This window comes from Pleurodeles waltl, chromosome 10 (assembly GCF_031143425.1).
Source record: "Pleurodeles waltl isolate 20211129_DDA chromosome 10, aPleWal1.hap1.20221129, whole genome shotgun sequence".
Classification (NCBI taxonomy): domain Eukaryota; kingdom Metazoa; phylum Chordata; class Amphibia; order Caudata; family Salamandridae; genus Pleurodeles; species Pleurodeles waltl.
The window spans coordinates 136,929,938-136,942,320 of record NC_090449.1 but is presented as its reverse complement, the minus strand read 5'-3'; the positions used below and the strand labels follow the sequence as shown (position 1 = coordinate 136,942,320).

The window sequence follows — 12,383 nt, the reverse complement described above, 5'->3', positions numbered from 1 at the left end:
AACCTCATTTTACTACTGTGATCTCCCTAATCCATTTCTAGAGACGTTTCCCCTCCTCCACCTCTCCTTTTACTCCTCCATATCCTCATCTTACTATTATTTAGATCCCAAAATAGCACTTTCTAATCTATTCCCCCTACTGTCCCTCGATAATCCTATTCAATCCACCTAACAGACACCACTCAAACTCATATTTTCCCATAATAATCCACCACTAATCCTTTTTGGGTTGCAGAGTAGCATACGGATTTAGGAAGGCCCACAGCACGGAATCTACGCTTACTACAACTTCAGATACTATTTGAAGGTTGCTGGATGAGGGGAAGGGAGCAGTTCTGGTTCTATTGGCTTTATCTGCTGCTTTTGATACCATCTCACCTCAGATTCTGGTATCTCTGCTCCACCAAGCTGGGATTAGGGATTCTGCTCTGAAGATTTTGGAATCTTTTTTAGGCGACAGACCCATCACGGAGAGCTGGGCCGATTATAGGGCCCCGGTGTTTTGATTGCCTTGTGGGGTTCCACAGGGATCGGCTCGGAGCCCTACTCTGTTTAACCTTTGTCGCCCCTTTAGCCAAACTTATCCGCTCGTATGGTTTTATACCTACTTCTTATGCTGATGATACCCAGTTGATCATTCCTGTTTCCAGACAAAACTGGGAGGAAACAGCAGATCGATTTAGTAACTGTATGCAAGAGATCAACTGCTGGGTGGGCCAGAATTGGCTAAAACTCAACAGTAATAAAACAGAAATCCTGTTATTTGGCTCTGGCAAGGAGCTGTGGAACTCTTGATGGTGGCCTTCGCAATGTTGGGAGCTTCCCTCTCCTATTGCTGCCACCAGAAATGTGGGAGTCATTTTTTATTGAATGGCATGGTCAAAACAAGTTATCGGATTCTAAAAATATATATTTTTTAAAATCTTTCCGTATCTGCAGGTGGAGGAGAGGGTGGCGGTCATTCTGGCTTTAGTTATTTCCAGACTTGATTACTGCAGCTCTTTGTTGCTCGATTTGGATAAAATGTCATTAAGAAAGCTCCAATTGATCCAAAATAATGTGGCTCGTTTGATCATAGATCTTCCCCGCTTGGTCTCTGCCAGCAACAGTTTAAAATCATTGCACTGGCTTCCGATTGCGAAGTGAATTATTTTAAAAACTTTGTTTAATATTCAAGTCGGTTCATGGAGTTGGAGCGGTTTATCTAGCTTCCAGACTCTACTGGTATAGGATAAGTAGGCAACTCCGATCTAAAGAAGCCTATCTGATTTAAGTGTGCCGCACGCGCAGGGCTAGATGGGGAGATAAGGCATTTACGGTGGCGGCAGCCAAACATTAGAACGCACCTCCTCTGGACATGAGAAGGGAGCAGAATTTTATGGTTTTTAGGAGGATGGTAAAAACCTGTTTATTTCCTTAGTCAAGAAGCACCGCCAGTGGCTCTGAGTTCAGTTCTTAATATATGTGGTTGGGAGGCTACTTTTCTGCTCTATTTGCACGCACTCTTGGTTAACGTTATCCTCTCTTCCCCACCTCTACCCTTTCTTCCAAATCGCTAGTTTGGATCAGGCGGCTATCTCCGTCCTGCATTCCGAAAACTTAATTCTTGCAACTTTTTATGGCCAGGTATACATCTAGGACTGACCTGCATCTGAAAAGTACTTGGAAATGATGTGCATACTCCTGCAAATGAAGGAATATGTAAAGAACCTTTACAAATGCAGAACTAAGAGTATACCATAAGTGGCAACACGTTATTTTCTAAGTTACAGGCAGATCATAAGACGGACACAAAACAAATTTGTTAAATTAAGTGCACTGTTTTTCCTATAGGAAGATAGTTCTATGAGGTTGCAAAAAAAAAAATTTGCACGGAGGTTGAAACGTGATGATGGGATGCACGTCTGGTTGATCGAAAATCAAAAATCCAGATGCGATAAACAAGTTTGCCACCGACTGTCTTACGGTGTAGTAACTGGATTGTATCTTTCTGTGAATTTAGCTGAATTACTGGACCGAGGGCCTCCTATGTGGCCTGCCATGTATCCACATACCAGGAGCTCTCTTCAGCACGCACATCAGCTTCAGCTTCTGTCGCACCAGCAGTTACTCCGCCAGCATGAACTCTACTTGTTACAGCAACAAGCAGCCCATGCCATGGAGCTACAGAGGAGCGCCCAGATCGTGGTAAGTTAGAAAACGAGTGTATTTCCTTTTGTAATGCCAGTCAGTACATTTAAAACATTAACAGTTAGTAATCAAGACGTAAAAATAAATTTAATCCTGCATCAGTTACATTCAAATATATCTCTGTTTTGAAAATGTTCTTGTCTCGAGACATCCTTCAAAGATTGAAAGAAAATGATTTAATATACACCTGAAAAAGTAAATGTGTTGAGCCATCACAGTTTGTCATTTACCACTATTTGACCCTTTTTGGGGTTTTTAACATCGCGTTTAGGAATAAAGTAAAGAAAAAAAAAATCTATGATTTTCTTTTTTTTTTTGGGGGGGCAATTATGAGACCTGAGTATTTGGAAGTATAGATTCAGCCCTGAGATTACGAAAATGTGAAATTTCATGGATGCACTCGAGATTGGGAGATTACAGGGAATTAGGATGACCGACCAGTGTCTATTGTCTGCAATGTTTTATAACAGCTATTGTTTCAGTTACTTACCGTAATTCTTCCAGTATAATGGGTATGTCTCCTTAATTGGGGCCTATCTTGTATTTTTGGCCCTCCAATTATTTGGGAATCAGGTTATTTTATTTTTTCCTAAATGCCTAAACTGTCTCAGAAAACCTATGCAAATGTTATGTGGCCAATTTTATTTTTAAATGTTTTAATGTCCACTAGTCTTACATTTACTAGAAATGGAATTTTGACTAAATGAATCCCGATTGAAGTGATTTTGATAAAGCTGTGACATCTCAATCCGAAAGCTTTGGTTTTCGCCTTGTGTATCTAGTCATGCTGACTTGCAACATCGAAGCCAAAACACAAAACTGAGAATGTCCTTGGATGAGATGGTTACAGGGAAGATTTCAAAACTGGAATTGGGTGAGAGAATTAATCATGCATTTAGAGAAAGTTTTTATGGTCTAGGTAATTGAACGAAGTTGATTCCAGGTAAGACATTGACATCAACATCGCCAGGCATGTCGTGGTAATGGTTTAGCGGAAGGTCACCTGCTCTGAGGAATATTAGCTATATTTTACCAGAGAATGGAATCAAATTCCTTGTGCTTCCAAATAAAACAATTTGTCATGGACATGTTCAACAATGGCTGTATTTTGTTTTTCAAAGATTTTCTTCCGCCATCAGGCTCGGATTCTCCTTTGAAATCAAAAGTTAAATCACACCAAAAGACCTCCTCCATCTTGGTTCTGTGACTCCATAGACCGTCCCTTGTATCAAAGCTGACATTTTTCCTTCAAACTCTCACCAAATAGATCCAGAGTTCCTTTGGAATCGACAACGTTTACCACTAAAAGCCCTCGGGGCAAATCTCGAGAATGCACTGAGTACTTAGTCATGAACTCCATTCTACTTTTGTCCTCGGTTCAATATAAAATGCACTTGCCCTGACCGACCCAAAATATGTAATGTCTACCTCCCCCGGAGCCAAAAGTTTGCCTGTGCAACCTGCCCTGCATTCCATTGCACGAAAACCCTCAAACAGGATGGAGAGACGGTGGGTGCTTTACAGCATGCAGTGTAAGAGGCTATCCGACACACTTCATATCTGTGTAATAAAAGACATCTACGAGAGTGAAGAGGGAGAGGCCAGCCCCTCCCACCTACCTAAAGGGCAAGAAGATCTAGGCCTGCTTCTTGGAGTCTTCTCTGATCTCGAGAGATACTAAGTGCCTTGAAACACCACCTCCAATTCCAAGGCCAAATATAAAGTCCACAGTGGGTACCTGGGTGGCTCCTGCAGGTCAGTCTCGAGCCACCAAGTTCATGACCGTAGAGGCAGACCACCACTCCCACAGGAGACCGATTGAGCCAGAGCCTAGGCACAAAAAGCCTAGGTCCTTGAAGCATGTCCCTGAGGATGACTTCCTCCTGGAAACCCTATCCGAGACAGAAGGGCCTGTTGTATTATAAATAAAGGCATGCTTAAGAACATAAGATACTTTTAAAGACCCAGTCACGGCTAGGCTTGTAACACCTGCATTGAAAAGAAATATAACCCAGCCTCACAAGATCTTACTTACATTAGAGTGACAGTTATTCACGTCTCACTGGTGAGGCATACTGCCTGTAATAGGAACTCTGCCTAAGCTTCTGTTGGAGATTCTCCCTGCATAAGGAGTTGAAATAAGATTTATGCAGCAGGGAGAAGGGTGGCCTTTGGGCGCAGCCGCGCATTGAAAGATTGCCAACCACCTGTCCTCCTAGATACAATCATAATCATTGGGAGGCTATAGAGGAAATTATTAAGCACCTCCCTGAGGCTCACTGGCCGAGAGGAACTGGTTGTTGACTGTAAGATTATCAGTAATGTCAACATCACAAGTGCCCTAGATACTGCTGCACAGCAGTCAGGGGCAGTAATAACAGCGTACTACTCTGCCAGCATTCCAGTGTCGGGATTTAGGCCAGAGGTGCGACTTCACCTTCTGAACATACCCTTTGATAGGGAGCTTCCTTTCAGTCCTCTGCCCCTTCGTCTCCAATTTGATCACCTGCTTGGGAAAACTAAAAAAAAAAAAAGACAGACATCACCAAGTCTGATGGGTGCCTTACAATCCCCCACACCTACACCCTAAAACTTTTTGTTTTGGAAGCAGTATTCCAGAGAGGCAACAGATAATGGGGTGTTGTCACTCAATTGCCCCACTTCATACAATAATAGATCCCATTTCAGTACCTTCAACAGGGGAAGACCTTTCATTGGGAGGCTTAAGAGCCAACAGGACAGGTACAGGTGCCGTAACTACCAACGGCTCTCCTACTAATAAACAGCGATTTCACTCCTTCACCCCCCTTTCACACTACACCTGTTAGGGGATGGATAACCCAATTACTGTCACAATGAGAAAACATCACCTCTAGCCAGTGGGTCCTCTCTATTGCACAGGAAGGATACTTCCTCAAATTCCACCTCCAACCACTGAGCAGGATCATATACTCCAAACACTTTCACATGGTCACATTGCAAGGCGTCCTCCCCTTGTTGCAAAGAGGTGACTTCATGGCTCTGTTGGGTCTGGAAAAAAAATATACTTTCACATCCCCATACATCCAGCGCACCATCCATAACTTTGCTTAATGGTGAATTAAGCACCACAGCCAGTTCACGGTTCTCTCTTTCCAGGTTAGCATAGCTTCCAGGGTATTTACCAAGTACCTGGAGGTTGTGGCAGCACATCTATGCACACATGCCATTCATATGTTCCTATACCACCAACAACTGGCAGATAAAGAGCAGCAGAAGAGCCCAATGTCTAGCACACTTGCAAATGACCGTGTCACCACTGCTCCTACTAGGCTTCATCATGCAAGCAAAAAAGTTGAGTCTCCATTCGTAGCAAATTAAACTTTCGTAAGGGCAACCTAAATGCAGGGACTAGCAAGGCGTACCTAAACCCCAGATGGTGATGGCACTCCAGCAGCTGCTTCCTCTTTTTTTTTAAAGCCTGTGCCCCATAACTGTACGAACCGGCGTGAAACTATTTGGTGTGATGGCTACTTGCAACCATGCTGCATGCCAGATTGTGCCCAAGACCACTGAGTGTCTTCAAAGCAGTGGGCACAAGTGGAAGGGCATTGGTAGGATCTAGTGTTGGTAATGACAAGGGCCTAACATTGTCTCCGCTGGTGCAAAAACAAAAAAAATCTATTGATAAGCAGGCCATTTCTAGACCCATACTACAAGAGAATATTACCACAGATGATTCACTCATAGAGTGGGGTGCCCAACGTATCCACATGACAATCCTTGGTACCTGGTGTTTTCTGCATCAAGGTTGCCACATCAACTACTGCTGCATCAAAGTAGCCCTCAAATCATTTCTCCCAATTCTCTAGTGTAAAAATGATCATAAAGATATAACATGATGGCCATGGTCTATATTAGGATTAAGGGAGGGACCTACTCCCACTAGATTTGGCATTGGGCAGCCCGCCACAACATTCTTCTATTAGCTCAGCATCTTCCTGGAGTGGACAACTACTTCTTTGCAGACCTGCTCAGCAGTATGCATCAACAAGTACATGGGTGGAAACTCCATTCAGAAGTCCTTAAACGCTTCCAGCACTGGGGACTCGAACAGTAGATCTGTTTGCCAATCCCAAAAACGCAAAGTGCCAAAACATTACCGCTAATTACCCACACTACCAGTCCAAGGGCAATGTGCTGAGGATCAGTTGGCCAGGGATATCTACTTGTCGTCCCCCCCTTCTTCTTTTCACCCCGTATATTGTGAGGAAGATGGAACTAATTGCACCAACATGGGCACAACAGCCATGGCGCACAATACTTCTAGAGACATCAGTCATCCTTCACGAGAAGCGCCCACTCTGGCCAGACCTTTTCACTCAGTATTAGGACTGTCTTAGGCATACCGATCCCTAAAAACTCAATCTAGCACTTTGTCACTGAAGTACTTAGAGTTCAAGTACCTTAACCTGCTAAAAGAACGCATGTTAATTCTGCGGTTGGCTAGGAAACAGACTGTTCATGCTTGCTATGCAGCTATATGATAGATTTATGCACTACAGTTTTTCAAAACTGATATCCTTTTGCAATTTCGATGTTGGATACTATTTCCTACCTTCTACACCTTTATAACGGTGTAGTCGTATGCAGCCATACAACTATATCTCACTGCAGTTGCAGCAAGCTTTCATAGGGCAGGAGTATGCATAGCATGTGAATCTACAGGGTAAGTAATGTTTTCCATAACAATGGGCACTTATGTGAATGATCCCATGTATAAACATCCATAATATGGAAACTTTTAGGGTGAAAAAAGTATTTTAGGATAATTATTGACTTACTGTATAGAATTCTTGTAACTTAAGTACGGTGTCCCTTCTATTCTGGCTATTAGTGCTGAAAAGCCTCGCTATTTTTATAGACCCGCTAATGTTGGTGCACTTTTCAGATGTTTTCTGTAGTTCTTTAAGTTCAGAATTCTTTGTCAGGGGACATTCATGCTTGTTTTGCATAGCACCATGCCTTAGTAATTCCATAAGTGTGTATCATCACAACCCTCTGTGCCCATCTGTTAGTAAGCCCTGCAGAAAGGCAGCAGTGATGATGTACTCCTTATTAAAGCAGCCAAGCCATGATCCTGAGATCTGGATGAGGAAATGACACTTAACTGGGAGCTGCTGTGATGAATCTCTTTAGGACTCATTTCATTTTTTTCCTGACCTGCTAAAAAATAGAAATAAAAATGTTTGAGAAGTTCTGACAAACATTTACAGAGTACAATGCAGAGACCTCTCTGCTAATGCTCTTATCGCACATAGTGGCTCGAGGGTTCCAAGGCCAATTGCCAAAAACCGCTGTTCGGATTTTTTACAGGACAGCCCGATGACCATGGATTCAAGGCAGACACATTCTGCTCCAGCAAAGGGCAGGAGGGAGGGTTTCAGGTGTGACTCAGTGTCTGAGGCGTTGAGAGATTCATCATTACAGCTTCCCAAGGTAAGTGGCTCTTCTCCACCTCAGACCTTGGCCACAGTCAAACTTAAACTACTTGAACGATGTTGGTCCAGAGTACATTGTAAACTGCATGTGAGCTGTGGGGAAAAAGTTGCGAATATCTCTTTAACAAACGGTGGAAATCATCATGGTGTCTGAAATCACACTGTAATGTTTGATGTGGCATGTGTAACGTGGTTGCACTGTAAACGTGCGCTAAATGTTATAGGAAACATTCCTGAAAATGTTTTTATGGTGAATGAACACAACTGAATATCCAAAATATGGAAACGTATAGGGTGAAAAAAAGTATTTTAAGATAATTATTGACATACTGTGCTGACTTCTTGTAACTAAAGTGCTGTGTCCCTTCTTTTTCTGGCTGTCCGTGCTGAAAAGCCTCGCCATTTTTATAGGCCTGGTAAGGGTTGTGCACTCTTCTGATGTTTTCAATAGTTCTTTAGGTTCAGAATTCTTTGTGAGGGGACATTCATGCTTGTTTTGCATAGCACCATTATGGTATCTATATTTGTAAGAATGCAGCCCATCCATCTCTTTCATAAAATAACTCTTGGGGCATGGAATGTTTGGATGATGGGATTCTATGTGGAGGGGTGGTGACTAAGGAGAGGTGATGGGAGGAGGATGATGTGAGGAGACCTGCTGGCTGATAGCTGTGGATGAGATATTTACCTTGGATTGAATAAAGGACTTACAGACACATCGCGTATGGACTTGATTATTACACTGGCGACGAGGATGGGATGTTTTTATTAAGATGTCTCAACACAACGGTCATATCGTTGGATCTCCATTGACAGTTGACAGTTTACAATACTCATAAATCCCACTGGTGAGTTCTTTCTGTCATTTCAAGTTTGTTTTGGATTAATGTAGACATTACAAAGAAAATAACACGAATACTGAAGAAAGTAAGGAGCATCGATGGCTTGAAAGGTCAAGTTCCTGTCGAATGTTTTAACCATAAACTGTTCGTAAAGCAAAGAATTATTGTTCTACTATGAAAGTCGTGTATCTCTTTAACTAACTTTCACATACGCTTTAAGCGATATATATTTTTTTTGATTTGTGCCTAGCGCATGAAAACTCCTCGGTGTTTTGTTTATATTTGAAACGCTTTGCCGGTTTCTACCTCAAGCACTTTCTTGGATACGGCCTCGAGCGCTGTCTCGTTCCATTATACTTCGCACATAAACAGACGTGCGTCTTTCTCATCAACGCGTCTTCTGAAACTGTCAGAACGCCACGCGATAAAGAAACACAGTGTTTCTTTGTCAATTTCAATGCGGGGCACAACCGAGGCACTGCTAAAGCGTCAGAATTTCAAAATTCAATTATACCAGGATAACGAGATATGTAACTCACCTGTACTTGCTCCGTTCAAGGATCTTTGCTAAAATAAAAAATAAAGAAAAGGGAGGAAAAAATGTTCATGCAAGAGGAACTGCCTGTAGAAAATGAACTATTGGTTATTGAATTGAAAACGAAATCTACAGTTTACAAAATATTACAAGATTATTGAAGGGAAATATAAAAGTTCGATGGCATATGTTGCTGCAGATACACATGTTTGGCACAGTCCGCTGCCTGGTGTGGGGCTCGGAGTATTACAAGTTGTTTTTCTTCGAAGAAGTCTTTTTGGTCACGGGACCGAAGGACTCCTCCCTCCTCGGCTCCATTGCGCATGGGCGTCGACTCCATCTTAGATTGTTTTTTTCCGCTGTCGGGTTCGGACGTATTCCTTTTCGCTCCGTGTTTCGGTTCGGAAAGTTAGTCAGAATCTCGGAAGAAAGCGTCGGTATTGTTCCGTTCGGTATCGGGATAGTTAGGTACATCGACACCGATCATCGGTAGACTTTGGGGTAGTTTCGATCCCCCATCGGGGCCTGGTCGGCCCGACCGCGTGCGACATCGAAGCCGATGGAACGGACCCCGTTTCGTTTCTGCCCAAAATGTCACAGTAAGTATCCTTATACAGATCAGCACTTGGTCTGTAACTTGTGCTTGTCCCCCGAGCACAAGGAGGATACCTGTGAAGCCTGTCGAGCCTTCCGGTCCAGAAAAACACTCCGGGACCGAAGAGCCAGGCGTCAACAAATGGCGTCCACGTCGACAAAACAACGTTTCGACGAGGAAGAGGAAACATTCTCGGTTCCGGAATCAGAATCCGGAGACTCCGACGTCGAACAACAGCAACAAACTGTGAGTAAGACGTTGAAAAGTAAATCCATCGACAAACCGAAAGCCCAGGGGACGCCACTGCCAACAGGCCATGGCTCGACCCATAAAACAGGCGACCCGTCGAAGGCGCCGAAAAAGGGCACGCCCATAGCGAAGACACCCGACTCCGGTCGAGGGACCGCCATGGAGCAACCTCGGAGCCGAGAAAGCGGCTCCGAGAGACAAAAACAAGATACCGGCACCGAAAAACATCGGCACCGAGAATCCATGCCGAAAGGAACAAAAATTCTGTCGGTGCCGAAACCGAAAAAAGATTCTCTCTCGGCGCCGAAAAATACCACACCTTCATCCTACTCAGAGGAACAAGGAATGAGTGGCCAAATGCACAAATTTGGACAAGAGCTCCAAAGTGTAGAATCGGACTACACACAAAAGAGACTGTACATCCAGCACGACACAGGGAAGATATCAACCCTTCCCCCAATCATGAGGAAAAGAAGGATCGGACTTCCAAAGGATGACGCACAACCACAAGCCAAAGTGGTTAAAAAAGTCACGACTCCGCCCTCTCCACCACAGGCATCGCCGGCACAAACACCGCCACAAATGCACTCACCAGCGCAAACTACCATAAGTCATGACGATCAGGATCAAGACGCTTGGGACCTGTATGACACCCCAGTGCCGGACAATGATCCCGAGTCATACCCCACAAAGCCGTCACCGCCAGAGGACAGTACCTCATACTCGCAACTGGTGGCTAGGGCAGCAGAATTCCACAATGTCCAACTGCATTCCGATCCTATAGAGGATGATTTTTTATTTAACACCCTCTCGGCTACACACAGTCAATATCAATGTCTCCCAATGCTACCAGGGATGTTACGGCACGCAAAACAAATTTTTGAAGAGCCCGTAAAATCAAGAGCCATCACCCCAAGGGTGGATAAGAAATACAAACCACCACCCACAGACCCAGTGTTTATTACTTCGCAGTTACCACCTGACTCCGTGGTAGTAGGGGCAGCTCGCAAGAGAGCGAATTCACATACATCTGGCGACGCCCCACCTCCGGACAAAGAAAGCCGAAAATTTGATGCGGCAGGGAAAAGAGTAGCATCACAGGCAGCCAACCAGTGGCGCATCGCAAATTCACAAGCGCTGCTGGCCAGATATGACCGCGCACACTGGGACGAGATGCAACTTCTCGTAGACCATCTTCCCCAGGAATACCAAAAAAGGGCGCAGCAAATAGTGGAAGAGGGACAAACGATCTCAAACAATCAAATCCGCTCTTCACTAGACGCAGCCGATACTGCAGCAAGAACAGTCAACACTGCTGTCACCATAAGGAGACACGCTTGGCTACGCACTTCAGGCTTCAAACCTGAAATCCAGCAGGCTGTCCTTAATATGCCCTTCAACGAGAAACAACTTTTTGGCTCTGAAGTGGATACAGCCATTGAAAAACTTAAAAAGGACACAGACACGGCCAAGGCCATGTGCGCACTCTACTCCCCGCAGAGCAGAGGCTCTTTCAGAAAAACTCCATTTAGAGGGGGGTTTCGTGGCCAACCCACAGACACCACCAGCCAACAAACAAGAACCACACCATATCAGGGTTCCTTCCAAAGAGGAGGTTTCAGGGGATATCGGGGGGGTCAATTCCCAAGGAGTAGGGGAAGATTCCAGACTCCAAAAACACCTCCACCTAAACAGTGACTTTCAAGTCACGCAACCCCTTCACTCAACACCAGTGGGGGGAAGACTAAGCCAATTCTACCAATCTTGGCAACAGATTACAACAGACAATTGGGTATTAGCAATAATCCAACATGGCTATTGCATAGAATTCCACAACTTCCCACCAAACATCCCCCCCAAAACACGAAAAATGTCACCACAACATTTAGAACTTTTAGGACTAGAAGTTCAAGCACTACTGCAAAAGGATGCAATAGAGTTAGTACCAGTACAACAAAAAAACACAGGAGTTTACTCCCTGTACTTTCTAATTCCAAAAAAAGACAAAACATTAAGACCAATATTAGATCTCAGGACACTAAATACCTACATCATATCGGACCATTTTCACATGGTCACACTACAAGACATCATTCCACTGCTCAAACAGCAAGATTACATGACCACATTAGACCTAAAGGATGCGTACTTTCATATACCAATACACCCTTCGCACAGAAAGTACCTACGGTTCGTATTCAAAGGAATACATTACCAATTCAAAGTGTTGCCATTCGGAATAACAACTGCACCAAGAGTGTTCACAAAATGTCTAGCAGTAGTAGCAGCACACATCAGGAGACAACAGATACATGTGTTCCCTTACCTAGACGATTGGCTAATCAAGACCAACACAGTAAAAAAATGCGCAAACGACACCACATTTGTCATACAAACCCTTCACAAACTGGGGTTTTCCATCAACTATACAAAATCACACCTAGAACCGTGTCAAACACAACAATATCTAGGAGCAACCATCAACACATCAA

At 43.9% G+C, this 12,383-nt stretch overlaps 1 protein-coding gene across 7 annotated transcripts in view; it reads left to right on the top strand.

The window, feature by feature from the left end:
* Positions 1 to 12,383, top strand: part of TNRC18 (trinucleotide repeat containing 18) — a 206,777-nt gene that overhangs the window by 92,641 nt on the left and 101,753 nt on the right. For 5 of the 7 annotated variants that reach the window (XM_069209985.1, XM_069209991.1, XM_069209988.1 and 2 more), the window contains exons 9-10: positions 2,003 to 2,187; positions 7,546 to 7,668. In XM_069209985.1, the coding sequence (XP_069066086.1) occupies positions 2,003 to 2,187; positions 7,546 to 7,668 (308 nt within the window). The remainder of the gene's footprint in view (positions 1 to 2,002; positions 2,188 to 7,545; positions 7,669 to 12,383) is intronic. The other 2 variants (XM_069209990.1, XM_069209992.1) reach the window with 1 other exon arrangement.